This window comes from Sceloporus undulatus, chromosome 1, assembly GCF_019175285.1.
Source record: "Sceloporus undulatus isolate JIND9_A2432 ecotype Alabama chromosome 1, SceUnd_v1.1, whole genome shotgun sequence".
Taxonomy (NCBI): Eukaryota; Metazoa; Chordata; class Lepidosauria; order Squamata; family Phrynosomatidae; genus Sceloporus; species Sceloporus undulatus.
Window position 1 is genome coordinate 208,904,758 of NC_056522.1, and position 15,906 is coordinate 208,920,663.

Here is a 15,906-nt window from a genome sequence, read left to right on the forward strand (position 1 = left end):
GCTACAAAAACCAAATGAATTTATCCCATGGGCAATTCCTATATTAGAACTTTTCATCTCACAAATTTCTCATCAAATAATACATTTTAGGAGAGGTCTATGGCCAGCAAATTTGTATGTAACAACAACTATTAGAAACAGAAGAGCCCTAAAAGCAGTGTAATGATAACAGTGTAATGGGCTATTTAACCAGTTCAAGTGAACTAAAGAGCATGTATTTCAAAGAAAAAGTAATAAAGACACAAATTCAGTAATTTCAAAATTTCTAGGTATTTTTATCAGAATTTTCAGAACTTCCTTCACTTTCAGTGTCACTATTATCTGTATTGCTGGTATCCTCTTCACTGTCATCGCTGCTCTCTTCACCAGTTTCTTCACCTTCTGTAGCAGCACGTTCACTTTCTAACATGAAGGTTCAAAAGAAACAAACTTTATGTCAGTGGTTATTGCTCCTCCTGCTCTTCCCTTCCTCATATTAGATTTGAGACAGCATTGAAATGATTATCCATAGAGTTTGGGCTAACCCCTCCACATATGGAACTGCCATAGTGCTGACAGCAGCCACCTGAGGAACTAGCCAAGAACAATGGATACCTGCCCCAAAGCTCAGGCAAAGAATAGGGCTGAAGTCATTCTGTGAAATTCTGTCAAGCACTAAGAACAGCACTGCTGGTGTCAAAGCTTGGAGAAACATCTGTGGTGTACAAGCATTTTCTGGAAAGAACTTTTATGTGTTAAATATTTTTACCTGCCTCAAATCATTGAGAAAACCATTTCTAGCTTTCCTTTTACCACAACACTACCCAGCTTTGCTGAGAGACTAGGTCCTTTGGGCTCTTCACCTGGACACCCTTCCTTCTTAGCTTTTCATTATAGGAAATGTATAACTTAATAAGCAGTGCTTCAGTTTGATTCTCCCTGCCCTTCCCTCCCCACATCTCATTTTCTTATGCAGCTCCTTAAAATCTGTTCTGGAAGGCTTGTGAGGGGGTGAAGAACGTGGAAAAGACAAGTTGTATACTTGTAACTGCAGTTCTTTGAGTGGTTTTCTGTGAACTCACACAACCCAGCTCATTCTCCCCTCATTGTGTCCTGCATCTTTGGTCCTTGGGATGCTGCTATGCGGTATCCTTGGGAACTGAGGTAAATAGGCAGGCCAGGAACAGCGAGGGATAGAGCTAAAATTGGGTGGAGTTATCATGTAAAACTTGCTTAGCTATTGTAGAAGGTTCTGAAGATGCACTGCTTCACACTTACATTAATTCTACATTAAACACCAGTGATATCAAAGTGTGAGTGTTACACAAAAGTTACACACAAAAAAATTGCATTTAATGGTGAAGTCCTATGCATAGTTTGAGAATTCCATGGAATCCAGTGGAATTTACTTTGGAAAAAACATACATAGGATTGGACTGTTAGTTAATTCACAACTTTAATAATTTGTAAGTTCATTATGAGAAAAAGTATGAGCAGTGCTATAAAAATAATGAGCAAACTTCACATTTATTATAAACATTATTAAGTTTTTCCCCCCAGAAATGTGACTGTTGGATCATTCATCAGTTTTAGAAAACTGAACATGACTCTTAATTTCTTGATGTTTTCGCTTGAGATGCTGTGCAAATGCAAGAAGTCCTAAAGCTCTCTGCAGTTAGAAGATACATATGTTTGTAGAAATGCAGTAACTGCAGTTTTCACACTTACCCAACAGTAGTTTTTTCTCAATGAGTGGAAGAAACTGCTTGGCCTCGGGATTTTCTGGTTCATAAATTAGAACTGAAATTTGACAAGAGAGGAGAGAGCATTATTAATGTAACAGAAAATGGAATATCTGCAAAAATTCAGTTCTGGTTCCCAGAAGAACACATATACAGTGCACCCTTTCTTTACATGGGGAATCTGTTCCGGACTCCCCTGCATAAAGCGAATTCCGCCTATGCTCAAGCCCCATTTAAATGAATGAGGCTTGTGCATGCAGTGGCGGTGCACGCACGCACACACCCAATTATTCCCTAAGGGGCGCGCTGCCCCTTCTCCCAGCTCTTCACCTGGCGTATGACACAGGCGCACTGTACAGTCGCCCCTCCTAACTCACGGATCTGAGAACTGCGTCCTTGAATATCCACAGAGGGGTGACCTCCGTTATTTTCAATGGTACATGCACCCAGACCATATGCACAGAGGCACACCTGATTCAAGCCTATGGGGCTTGAATATGCGCGAGCCTCTGTTTTTACAGGGGGAGGAGGTCCAGAATGGATCCTCCAAGAAAATGGAGGGCCAACTGTATTTCCCATGTAAGTGCTCTCTTGTTTGTACCAGTATACCAAGCTTAAAAAAAAAGTGATGATATGTACAAGTTCATATGGACAAATTCCTATTTTTGTTAGAGCCTTAAAACACAAAAGGTTTTACATTATTAACAGTATAGCATCAATGAACCAATTCAGTAACTTTTTCCATTCCACCTATTTTACAAAACAGAATAATGCTTTAATGAGTACAGTATACAGAGAAGTATCAAAGGGTTCTGTTTCTTTTTACAACAAGGCTGAGACAATAAATTCTCTCAGCATTGCAGGTATTTGTAGTGTTGGCCTACTAACTGTACAGTTCAGAAGTTTGCTCATTCGGAAATATCGCCCCGCTTAAGGTTGTTCAAGCTAAATCTCTAAAAATGATCCTTGGGATCCCTAGCCATGTTCTCAGTGCAAGTCTATGACTAGAAGCAGGGCTAATGTCAACTGAGGCTAGTATCTGGCAGCATAAATTTAATCTTTGGCAAAAGATGCTTTTCAACCTGGTAGGATCATCCCTGTTAATATTAACTGATATTTATCAAACAAAATGGAAGAAATCTATAATTAAAAAAATTGTCAGCTATAGGATTTTCATTATCTTATATCCTAATGTTAGGATATGACAGTAATCACCTAACGTATCAAAGACATTAATTTTCAAATTCATAAAAAGCTTCATATCTTATACTCAAAGACAACAGATGATTATTTATACCTGCCAATTATCTGAAAACTTGAACATTCCTAAACTAAGAAGAGCCTTCATGCTAGCCAGTTTGAATGTTCACCCTTCTGCTGTATTGGATGGCAGCTATAAAAAGATCCATACTCAAAACTGATTTGCCCTTGTGGTTAGGTGAAGTAGAGAATAACTCCTCTTAGTCAAAGATTCTGGGACAGATGAGATAAATTCTATGTAGAGTATCTTCTCTCAGATCTAAATGAGCAGATAACACCAAAGTTGCTAGATCCTGTGCAGCTGCTATTAATTGCCATAGAGGGGTAGTGAAAAAATATTGATAAAAATTTGGTTATTTGACCACCTATTTTAAAGAATCCACAATAGGGAATGGTGACAAATATGTATACTTAATCTCCAATGCTACAGCAAAAACTGTATATAGGCACATATCTAGGAATTTCAGTAAAAAAATTGACTCAAAAAACTTGATTTGTCTAATTGTCTAATTTGACAATGTATTTATTGTCCATTTTAGCAAATTACCACTTGAATAGGCAATGGCTGAAATTAAGAAAACTGAGGGACCAATTCTTCATCCTCCTACTGAAGACCTGATACATATTTGAACACCTGATACATATTTGCAATATCAACACAGCATTAAGGGACAGAAGAAAGAATCTGTTCCAGCTGCTTTACAGAATTGTTTTTAAACAAAGCCATGCTCTTTTGAAGAGTGCCACTAGAGATCACCCTGCTTCCTTTGGTATCTTTGCTCAGTGAAAGTAATTACAGTGCCAGAACTTTTACAATTAAAATGGCATACAAGCCACATATGTTTGGATATATGGGGAATGTTGCTGTCAAAGGGTCTTTAAATGAAGCTATTCAGTAAAGAACACTGGAGATTCTCATTTTCTGAGCAGCTAAGCAAACTTGCTGCCATAGTAGAAACAATGACTTTTGTGACACCATAAAGATTAAGAAATTAAGGCGGGTTACAGACAGGCAGGAGAAGACGTCTTGGAGGTGTATTCAGCTGCATGCGGAGCCTCCAGACGGCCCGCCCCGGGGGCGTGCTTCAGGTGTTGGAGCTTCCACACGGGGGGCAATGAAGACGCCTCACCTGGGTCCGTTTCGGACCCGGAGTTTCCAAACCGCCGCCTCGGAGGATGCTGCAAAAAGAGAGGCAGCTTCCTCACGGGCGGCCCAAACTGCGGCTTTTTTTCTTTTGCCGCATGAGAGGTGCGCAGCTTTGCAGCTGCAGCGCTAAGCAGCGACGGCAGAAAGCCTGTCTGCGCATTTAAAGCACCCAAGCCCCTTTAAACTTTTTCCCTGTGACTTTAAAGCTAGGCAGGAGTGGTGTGAGGTAGCAATGTCCAAACTCTGTCCTTCCAGGCGTTTGGACTTCATCTCCCAGAATCCCAGACCACAGGGCAAGGTGGCTGGGGATTCTGGGAGATGAAGTCCAAACGCCTGGAAGGACAGAGTTTGGAGATTGCTGGTTTGGGGACCAGTGAGCCAGGCATGGTGGGAGGAGAGAACAGGAAGGGTAGAATAGAGTAGATAGGGCTGGGAGGGAACACATGCCCTGGGAGGCGAAATGATGTCTTTATGGGACATCATGGGACCTAGTGCCTTGTCAGTGCTCCCTGCCCCTTGATCCCAGGCCCTCTCTAGTTGCCCTTTGCCTTTGGGGGCAAGTTTAGAGGGCATCAAAAGGTCTTGGGCACATTCAAGCTCCCGGGTCTCTTTTTTTTCCCTTTGCCGGCTGGCGAATGCGCAGCTGCGCAGGGCTAAGCAGCGGCGGCAGAAAGCCTATGGGCACATTTAAAGTGCCCAAGCCCCTTTAAAACAATGGTGGTCTCCTGCCAGCTGGTGATCAGCTGGTGTTGGCATCCTTGTCCGCTTGCACTTTGCCAGTGTCAGCAGCATCATAGATGCCTCCTCTCCTTTGGTCCCCGCGCTCCTGCTGAATCTGCAATGCGCAGCCACAGCTGTCTCCGCTGCCACCGCTGTCCCCCTGCCATCTCCCCTCACCTCCCTTGTACATATGTAAATATTTACAGTTTTAGCGTTTTTTATTGTTAGGTGAAAATGGCAGAGGAATGTGTGTAGGGGTGCACTTTAAAGTCCAAACTTTCCAAGCAGCGCATGCGTACATGTTGCTCTAGGGTTAGGGTTAGGGTTACGAGGCTTAAAATGCGCCGCAGCTGTGCCTCAGCTTCCACAGCTGCATGGCAGCGGACGTTGCAATTAAAGCCTGACTGCAAACTGCGCATGTTCCAGGACCCCAACTCACTATGCGACGGAGCTTTTAAATGGGCAACTTAAATTAGCGGCATAGCAATTCTGGTGTACCGGTGCAGCAGCTCTCATGGCTTCTTCCACTTCTCGATATGTGTCAGCATTCAGGTAGGACTGCTCCAGTTTCTGCAAAATGTTTGGCTGGGACCATATAGCTATCAGGTCAGCCGTCTCAGTATGAGACCAAGACGTCCCCCTGCCTTTTTTCGGGGTGCTGGTGGATGGCTGAGCCATCCTGCCTGGTGGCAAAGGGGAGCCGCCACACAGCTGTGCCAGGAGCAGCCAAACTGTGCCCGTTCCCAGGTGAAAATGGCGCAGGAATGTGTGTAGGGGGTCACTTTAAATCCCAAACTTTCCCTTTTCACTTTCTACAACCAAAACATCCGCCGACAAAAGTTACAACTTCCCGCGGTTCTAGCAACGCATGCGCACAAGTGGCTCTAGGGTTAGGGTTACGAGGCTTAAAATGCGCCGCAGCTGTGCCTCAGCTTCCACAGCTCCATGGCAGCGGACGTTGCAATTAAAGCTTGGCTGCAAACCACGCATGTCCCGGGACCCCGACCCATTATGGGACGCAGCTGACACGGAGCTTTTAAACCGGCAACTTATATTTGCGGCGTAGCAATTCTGACGTATCGGTGCAGCAGCTTACAGACGGAGCTGCGCAGGTACGTATCAAACAGAAAAGAAGAGGAAAAAAGCAGCACCTTTTTAATGCCGCTTCTTCCTGCTTGGGGCGTGCGGGAGGCGTGTTCATGACGGCATTCAGGTAAAGCCCGTCTGAAGGCTCTACCTTCATGACGTCATGAATACATCCCTTTTTGCCCGTCTGTAACCCGCCTAAGTATAGTACAACTTCTAATAAGTAAACTGAATTCATTTACTATGTGAATGGTTACTTAACTGAAACTTAGGAAAAATACAAGTCATATAAATTATATACTTACTCATCTGACAAAGTTTTTTTGCAAGACTGTATTTCCGATCCATTATTGCTTTCAGAAACTACAGAGGATATTTTAAAATATGCAGATTAGTATAGGGAATCCTCTTTTCCCTATCTATACAATAAACATGTCATCAAACTCCTATTTTATCACTTCATCATGGCATGGCGGTGACCCTGGGCAGAGCACAAGCTCTGTTTGGTTCCAGGAATCTGGTAATGTTTTAGATAAATTCTAGCAGTGCACTGTATGTCTGCTGTCCAATGTCCAATTTTTCCCCACCTCTTTTTATAGTAAACAGTATTCTAGGTTGTCTACTGAAGCTGGCAGAAGATACCCACCCATTACCAAGTGGACCTTCTACTGTTACATGCTAAAAGATCTTAGAATAAGATGCTCTCTTTCAGAGCCTTTAATTGCAGTCAAGCAGATAGTGGATGGAGTTGTTAGGCAGGAGGACTTGTTTGGTTGTGTGAGATGGCCCATCTCTCCTCTGGAAGGCTTGCATACTGGAATGCAGTTCTTAGTACAACATTTAAGACAAAAACCTTTGCTTTGTTTATTTATTACAGAACGAATCTTCTTGCTTTTGCTTTTTATTTGCACAAAAAGACAGTTCTATCTACAATCTAGAAATTATTTTTCTATAATTCTCATCATCCCTAAAACTGGCTATGCTGGGTAAAGCCATGGGATTTGCAGGCCAATAACATGGGTGCAAGAGTTGTCCATCCCTGATTTAGATGAATACAACATTGTTTCCAATTTCATTTCATTCTACAGGCTTATTTTATAAAATATTTTAAGAAATATATATACTTGTCCTTCCACATTCACTGTGGTTAGAGGCACAGAACCTCTGTGAATGTGGAAAAACCGAAAATAACAAAAACACTATGTTTTTACCTGAGAGAACACCTCTCTAGGAATTTCTAGGTCCTCCAGTGCAACTCTGTGGTCATCATCTGCCAGACACTAACCACAGAATTGCATGGGAGGAACTACAAATGCCTAGTGGAGTGTTCTCTCTAGGACTATCTAGGTCCTTCAGTGTGACTTTTGGTTAAAGTTGACTACAGAGTTGTGCTAGGATATTTCTAGAGAGAACACATTAATAAAATCAATGAATAATCAAATATGCAAACGTCAAAGCTGCAAATGTGGAGGGACGAGTGTACTATAACATAATGAAAAATGCTCTGCAGCTTAATTCCACTGCATGAAAGGATCATTTTGCTAGAATGTCTATAAGTTTAAGAAGAACTGGTACCTCTCCCATTAACTGCAGTGGTGCAATTCTCTTTTTAGCTTCATTTTCACTTTGTCCGTTTATCTCATCATCATCTGAACTATCTGATGGCTTCTCATCAGCAGTTTGTTTATCCACGCTGTCCTTTTGAATTTCTGCCCTGATCTCATTGTTCATAATCTTCTCCACATTACTAGAATTTTTCATTTTTTCATCTACAGTCAAAGAAAGTGTTATATACGAAGAGAACAAAGAGAGTGGCAGAAAGTAAATGGAGTTTTCACAATACTGAGAATACCATACAATACCATACAAACTCTTTAATAATACATGAATATTAACAAATGTTAATTTAAACAAAATCACTTTGTGATTTATTGTATTACATATTCTAAAATGATTTCTATTGTTTAAGGTGCTAAATAATAAACACAAATAAGATTAACAGTATAAAGCATTTTAACAACCCTAGGCTTCAATTCAAATTCATGTCTTTTTAGTCCAGTTTCACATTCTAACTAGCGCCCCAGCTCTCTTCTAGAAAAAGCCAGGAAAAAGTATAGGATTGCAGCATTTCCTCTTTGAAGAAAAGAGTCATGTCCTTAGGACAGTTTAAGTCCTTTAAACAGGTTATTCTTATTTAAAATTTGTAAGTTAGTTAGGATAAGATAATCATAAAGGCATTTGTGGTGTGGAAAGAGTGGATAATGACATGTTTCTTTTCTTCTTTCTTTCATATTATTAGAATAGACTCACCCAAGAAAATTAGCTAGACATACAAAAGATGGTGGTTCTTTATATAAAACCGAGTTAAATTTACAGAAGTTACTACTAAAGGATGAGTGACGGCCATGGGCAGACATATGTTTTAAAATGAAATTAGATAAATTAATTGAGAACTATAGGGAAAAGAATGCTAAGCTAAATCATCACATAGTTTCATCCAGATGGACTTTTCTAACATTCTTATGTAATAAACAGGACTTAACTTCAGTTGAATTGTATTTTTGTTTTGGAACAAAATTCCTTGCTTGCTTTTAAATACAGCATTTAACAATCTCATTTATAGAGAATGCTTATTTGAATATTTATAGCTTTAAGGTTCTATTCCTAAGGCAAATGTTCTATCCAGAACCACAGAAAGTGGCCTTACTTTGAACTTAAAGCACCACACAGCATAATGAAAAGCTTGTTATCACAACAACAAAAATACCCTCTGCCTGACAGCAATGGAATTTCCTGGAGGGATTTCTTTGTATGAGCTTTGAGATTAACAGAAGTGTTTGGGAATGATAGTATAAATGTTATGTGCTAACTTAATTTAACCTACCTTTCCTCATATTGCCCTCCAGATGTTTTGGGCTCCTTTAAGACCCAGGCAACAACAGGTGTATCATACTGCAAAAATAAAGCAATTTGACACCACTTTAACTGCTACAACTCTATCCTAAAGAATCCTTGGATTTGTAGTTTTGTGAGGCACCAAAACTCTCTGAGAGACCAGGCTGAATACCTTACCACAAACACCAGGATGCCACAGGAAAGGAGCCATGACAGTTAAATTGGTGTCAAGCTACTTTATTTCTTCAGTGTAGATACATCCAGGATCAGCAGTTAAATCCAAAACACCTGGAGAGTATTGAGTGCTGTAAAGGGCTTGTAAGAGGCTCCTTTTTCAGTTAATGTTCTAATCAAGTGTAACATTAGATTTACAGTTATTCTGAACCACTGCAATCTAACTTAACCCGTACAATGCGCTGTTTGCAGCTGTTCCACTGGATCCCAATGAAAATAAATAACAGAAAATGATAAATGTTATTTTATTAGCAAAATTAAAGAAAGCCCAGTTCCTTTTATATCCAAGATAAACAGAAAGGGAACCACTGATGGGCAGCACAGCAGCCATTTCCAAGCTTGTGTTAAATTCTCCACATCATTTAATAAATTTTGGCTGTCAAACTTTTCAATAAAACACATCCAAGGGTAGCCACATTGGCCAAATGGTGAACAAAACACATCCAGCTGTGCTGCTTCTTTTCATATTGTGCATTGTCATGGATCAGCCGCATACAAGTTACCTTTATTCACAAACCTTTTCAACACCATTCAACAAGTAATATTTTAAAATACTTTAAGAGGGGGAGTTTGCAAAGGACTAATCAGAATCTTATATTACAGGTCTGTCTGAGATATGCTTCGGTGAAACAAATGCCTCATTCTCCAGCCTCCTTATCCATGCATTGAGATTTCTGAGTTTTATAAATACTGTACCTACATTAGATAAATCTAATACTGGATTCCACACACTATATTGGATTATGGATTTCCTAATGCTCATTGTTTTTACTTGTTAGTGTAGTACTACCTTTTTTTTTTTTGGTAATGAAAGACAATTTTAATAGCTCAACCACCTGCTTCATTGAAAGAAAGACATGGGAGAGGGGCAGGGGATATTGTGCCAATGCAGTTTTTAAAGGCAAAAACAGTTCTTGTCCTGGGCCAGAATAGACCCACCAAGGAATGAAATTTTGTTAAGGCAGCACCAAATCCCATTGTCCAAGGTGTCCACTGTCATGATGAGATTTGGCCTGTTCAGTTCAATTTTTACCATGCTTGATTTAGCAGGGATTATAGCTAGTCTTCCATTTTATGAAAAGGGCAGACTGTAACCATTAAATCCTTTATATGCATGCAGTTTTCTTGCAACAAATTCAGCTGAAATTATAGTTGCATGGTTGTTGACTTAGAATTTCTTACTTTAACAGTAATATAACATCATGTGGTCTTTAAAGATAGAACTAATAGGTCACCTTTGCATATATGACTGTCATTTATATTAGATGTGTAAGACTGGTATAGTTTTCTTAGGAGTAGTTCCTTTAGGATGCCAGACTTGGTTATCCTTTCTCTAAATTATCAGCATAACAGTTGGTGCAAATGGGATTAAATCTATTGAAGTTTTCTTCAAAGAAGATGCTAATTCCAAGAATAGTATTAATTTTATGTTGGGTTCTTGCCGTGAAATCTCAGCACTGTTACCGCAGTTCTGTAAAAAAATTTTTTCAACCTTTGAATTCATATTTTATACACTGTGGCTGAAACCATCCTAAACGCCCTGACACTTGTGCTTGGCTGTAGAATATCTCTGCTGTGGTTTGCCTCAAAGATTCTGTGTTTGTATTGGTTAGTCATCCTTCAGTTGGCATGTGGCTGCTATCTGTGTTGCATGAATAACATATTCACATGAAAGCAACACAATGGTGAAAACGAATAGCGGGTATATCCATTCCAGTGTTGCCTGGTTCACTTGAAGCCCACCGCTCAGGGTTGTGCCAGCACTACCTTTTTATTTTGCTTCAGAATCTGGTAGCAATGTCCTATCTGATCAATGTTTATGTTTCTGTGAAGCTATTTCATGAATAGCTTCAGTAACATTTTGGTACAGCATCTCAAACTACCCTAGATGAAGGTGATTAAGAAATACATTAAAAAATAAATAAATTTCCCAATGTATTTTTGGTGACTTACCAGAGTCTACCACAGGTTTATACAAGTTTCCTCTTACTACTTCCATATGGACCTATCTCACCTGGCTTGCAGCCTTTTTCCACATATTTGATCATGATGTTTACTTACCAAGCATCTTCCATTGCTCACCAATGGTCAGTTAGACCCTTCAGGGCAGCTTTTTCAGTTTAAAATTCTACCTCAGTCTAACTGTTTATTAAGTAGGGTTAAGTGAACTATGACATCATAAAAAAGTAACAGAAAGAAATAAAAGGGCTAGGTACACCAAACATTTCAACAATTGAGATCAAGATTTTCTTCAGTGTTATTTATGTAATTTATCTTTCAGTTACAGATACTGTTATTTACTACTAAAAAAGAAACAGTGGAGCAAAGAAATTAGATGATGGTGGCTTGCCTTCTCATTTCCTTTTTCACTTGTCCCAAACATGCCCAAACTTACTTGTTAAAAGAAAATATGTAGAATTTAAAGTGTTAATCAATTAATCATTTGTTTTATTAATTATTTAAAATTTATCCTGAATAATTGGCAACAGTTAGGAATTTCAATAAAAATACTAATCTAAACCACAGGGGGCAAATGCCATCCTAGAATAGGCAATCCCTTCTCCCAAAACATAGCAGAGCATGTCTCTTCTAACATAGTACTTCTTTGTTGCACATGCTCAGTTTCTCTTTGGTTCATGTTTTCAAATCAATAAGAAAACCAGAAATGAAGACAAAGAATCCCTCCAGTTATCTCCATCTATGATATCAAAACCAAAAACCTCAAATACAACATTGCTGTTATGGCAAACCAAGAATGATATGTAGCAGAATTTCTTACTAGCCAGGATTAAGTGGTTACTATTGGCATTACCAGAATGGTATTTCAGTAGATGTAAATAGATTGTTAGACTATTGCCCTGTATAATCTTTTAGATTATTATTACCTTTTTTAAAGTGTGCACTATATTAACAAGCTTAAAATCAAGATGAAAAAGCATATATTAGTGCCGTGCCATCACAAGTGAAACAACTTTGCTACTGAAGCCATGCTTAACATAATATGTTAAGGTGAAAGGTGAACCAACCATTGACTTCTGGTTCTGTCTTAGCTTCAATTATTTTAGTTTCATGATTCAATCTCTGCAAATCAGGGTTTAATTGTTGATCATTATGAATTTCTGGGGAGGAGAAAAAGAAACATTGGATAGAAATACATATCAAATAAATAATACCCTCATCCTCTGGTGTGTTATTCTTTCAGAGTAGACAAATCCAGACTATTCCATTTATCAGTTGTATGTCTGATATACAGATTGAGTATCCCTTATCTGAAATAGTTTGGATTAGATGTGTTTCAGTTTTTTTTAATTTTTGCAGTATTTGCATATGCATAATGAGATATCTTCAGGATGGGAACCAAGTCTAAACACAATACTCGTTTGTGTTTCATACAACCTTATACACATATGAAACATAGGTTTCATGTGCACCATATACACATAGCCTGAAGGAAATTTTATACAATATTTTTAACAAAGTTTGTGTACCATCAGAAAGCAAAGGTGTCATTATTAGCCAAGTTTTGGATTGGGGGCATGTCAGATAAAGGATACTCAGCATGTACTAATAAGACCAGCATACAGTTATACAAACCTACGTAAATACATTGCCGTAAAATCAGTGTATTTTACAATCAGAGACCTTATTCAGTCTTCCTCTTCTTTCATTTCAGAGGAAGGAGAATCACTTGTTAGGTTGAATGCTACTATCTATGGTACTTGATTAGTGAGAAAGAAATTCAGAAACAAACATTTAACATCACATATTGTAATATGCATGTTTTCATAGCACTGTAATCAAGGAGTCTTTAAGCCTAATTTAAAGCCTAATACATGTCTGCTGCTATGATGTGTGTGGAGCAGGAACATGCTTTAATAAAATGCAGTATGTGTACAACAGCATTTTTCTATTGATGTAAGCTCCAGAAATTAATAACATATTAGCATTCTTTAGGAGATAGTCGATTTCTGGTATCAGAGAAAAATAGTATGAGGAAGTGCTGTTGTTAAGTAATTATCAGTCGGTATTGAGGGCACACAGAGTATATCTAAGGACTGCCGAAACAAAAACAAATGCCTTGCTAAAAGATTGTTGATTAATTTAGCTTAATTTTCAACTTGTGGTGACTGTGATTTCCCCCCTTGCTTTTAAAATATGAAAGAAACCCTCAGAAAACCATGGAGACACCTCATATATCTATAACAGGGCACAACACTGATAAAAATATTTCAAAAGTAAGGGGAAAACCCCAGACATCTTCTAAAATTAACAGTAAGATAAGCACCACATCCCATTTCTAAAAACTTCGTCAAAGTTTTCTTAATGCTGCCATTCTGGGGTACCTTCTTTTTACTGCTATATTCCTTTCCACTATGGCTTTGAACTGCTCAGCCAAAATTCTCAGCTTATCTCTATCCTTATACACCAAGCCAGACCATTGTTTCAAGTAGCTCAGCAAATGTTTTTACTGGGGGAAGGAGGGAGTGAACAAAGCCAGAGAAGTTGGAGACACCTTTTGGGTACCTCTGTATGAATCAATTTTCTGTGCAAACACACATACTGCACAGTATCTTACTTTGAGGAAAGTATTTATGAAACTTAACTTATGTGATTTGACAAAACAAAAAGGGAAGGCTGTAACAAACTGCTGCATGGGGTGGGGTGAAGTGAGAAATGAGTACATCATCAACTCCTTTGGGGAACCTTTGTGCAAGGACACAGAAGGGGAAGTACTGAGTTTAGAGGTTTGGAGTTTTTCAGAGTAATAATACAAATTCATCAGATGCTTATAGGGTGCAAGCCTTACTGTTCTGTGGCTTCTCTCTTTAAAGCCAAAGTCTAATTGTTCTAACCTTTCCAGAGTCACAAAGAAGAACCTGAGCTGAATTATCTATCCTTAGTTCAAGTCATTCTAAAAAACATGGCCTGGATCAAAGAATGGATCTTGCACAAACATTATAGAAAAGAAAGTGTGCATAGCATTTTAATGCCCTTTTTAACCACTATCTTTCATTTCTCTAATTACTTTGAACTACTGGTCAAGGTAACTTCTATTATATAAAGAATGTGAGTTCACTCATAATATGTGTATATGCTAAGAGGGATAATCAGAACTCCATTCTTTAAGGCTCCAGTTTAAAAATTTAATGGAACCATAAGTCTTACCTGTTTCTTCTTCTATGCTTTCTTGCAGTCTTACACTCATCTTCAGATTTTTATTTTTTGCAATCCTTGTTAAAGCATTCTCTCTAAGTATCACAAAGGTTTTCCAAGGGAAGACAAAAAATTTATGTTTTAAGAAATGCAAACTGGAACTGAAGAGATATTATGCTTTGATTACAATTATGTTTCTACAAAATTAAAGTGGCATCAAGTTAAAATATTTTTCTGAGAGGCCAACTAGACAAAGCATTAAATACATCTTTTTTATGTAACACAAACATATTTAAAAGTTTAAAAAGCCTTATAGGTACATTTGCTGCTATTCAATCTTGACATGGAAGAAATGCAACTTAGAACTAATGTTATATTTTCTGGACTTCCGGTGAAGATGGCAGGGTGAAAAGCCGCAAACCACAATAGTTTGTGGTAAGTGGCACCTTCCGAGGTGAAACTGACCCGGTTTTGAGTCAAAGAGATCACCCCGATAAAGGGGACTTGGATGGACCCACGGTGTTCTCTTTTTTGAGTCAAGTCTGGTCTCTCAAAGGGGGGGAAATCACATGAGAAAGCTGAGACTTGTACTCCTATAGAGGATGTGAACAGACCGCTGCTGTGGAAAGGGAGTTTAAGATTGACTTGAGCCCCGCCGAAAGCCACTTTTAATAAGAAGATCTTTAAACAACAAGGAAGAAGTAAACACATTCTAGATCCTTAGCAAATATCGTTGCACCAGGAGAGAAGAGAAACAGATAGAGGGACACAAAATAATTTGGAGAAGACCAAATATAGCAATATGAGAGATGGAGGGGAGGAGTGAAAGAAAATTAGTGAAGTAAATATTTGTTTTTATTTGTAAATAACCAATAAAGAATATTTGAAAAAAAAAAAGAACTAATGTTATATTTTCCAAATTGCTCCCTACATTTCCGACTGAAGGCTGCTGTACATATTACATCTGCCATGGAGGCAAAATAAAGCATCTTCTTTGTGGCAAGTGACACCTAAGTATTGCTGTAAGAAACTCTCATCATGCAGAATCCTATTACCATAGCAAGCACTTCCATGTATGTATGTGCCTTTAAGCTGAGCTCAAGGCAGCTCTCCTCTCCCCCCCCCCCCCCCCGTATCCTTACAACAGCCTTGTGAAGTAGGTTAGGTTGAGCACAATTGGCCCAAGCCATTTAATTTCATGGCTGAGTGGGGATCTGATCCTGGATCTCCTAAATCTCCCAGCCCTACATAATAACCACCATACAATGCTGGCTCTCCAGCAGCTACAAGGAACATCCAGTGAAGATGTGGAAATCCTCAATAAGATAATGATGCTATGCTAGACATCACATCTGGGACAAGAAGCATTCATGATGCTGTCCTTTTAGCAGCATCCCACTGGTGAGCATAATATAAAGATTAGTCCAACACTGTTTCAAGAGCAAGCCTTAAGAGCTGGTTGAGATCTACAGTGTTCTACAAAGGGATTACAGTTAACTACTGAAAAAGTTCAACGTCAGCAATTTGTTCTAATAACAGAATTAATTAAGAACTCTACTGAAGTGAGACTTACTTTTCTAATGATTTGGCTGAACATAACAAGATTTGCTTTGATGGAGGTCTGCTTGCAAATTCATTTCCACATCCCATACTGCCTTGGTATAAAAAAAAATGTGGGGGGGGGGGGAG

The 15,906-nt window shown here is 38.9% G+C and overlaps 1 protein-coding gene across 4 annotated transcripts in view; it reads right to left on the minus strand.

Moving 5' to 3' along the window:
• Positions 1–254: 254 nt before the first annotated feature.
• ERICH2 (glutamate rich 2) overlaps positions 255–15,906 on the minus strand; it is a 31,727-nt gene continuing 16,075 nt past the window's right edge. For 2 of the 4 annotated variants that reach the window (XM_042446710.1, XM_042446712.1), the window contains 7 exons: positions 15,791–15,868; positions 14,230–14,312; positions 12,090–12,182; positions 7,510–7,703; positions 6,240–6,297; positions 1,708–1,779; positions 255–402 (listed from right to left, as the gene is read on the minus strand). In XM_042446710.1, coding sequence (XP_042302644.1) covers positions 266–402; positions 1,708–1,779; positions 6,240–6,297; positions 7,510–7,703; positions 12,090–12,182; positions 14,230–14,312; positions 15,791–15,868 — 715 coding nt within the window. In that variant the 3' untranslated portion in view covers positions 255–265. Of the gene's footprint in view, positions 403–1,707; positions 1,780–6,239; positions 6,298–7,509; positions 7,704–12,089; positions 12,183–14,229; positions 14,313–15,790; positions 15,873–15,906 lie in introns of all 4 variants that reach the window. The other 2 variants (XM_042446713.1, XM_042446711.1) reach the window with 2 other exon arrangements.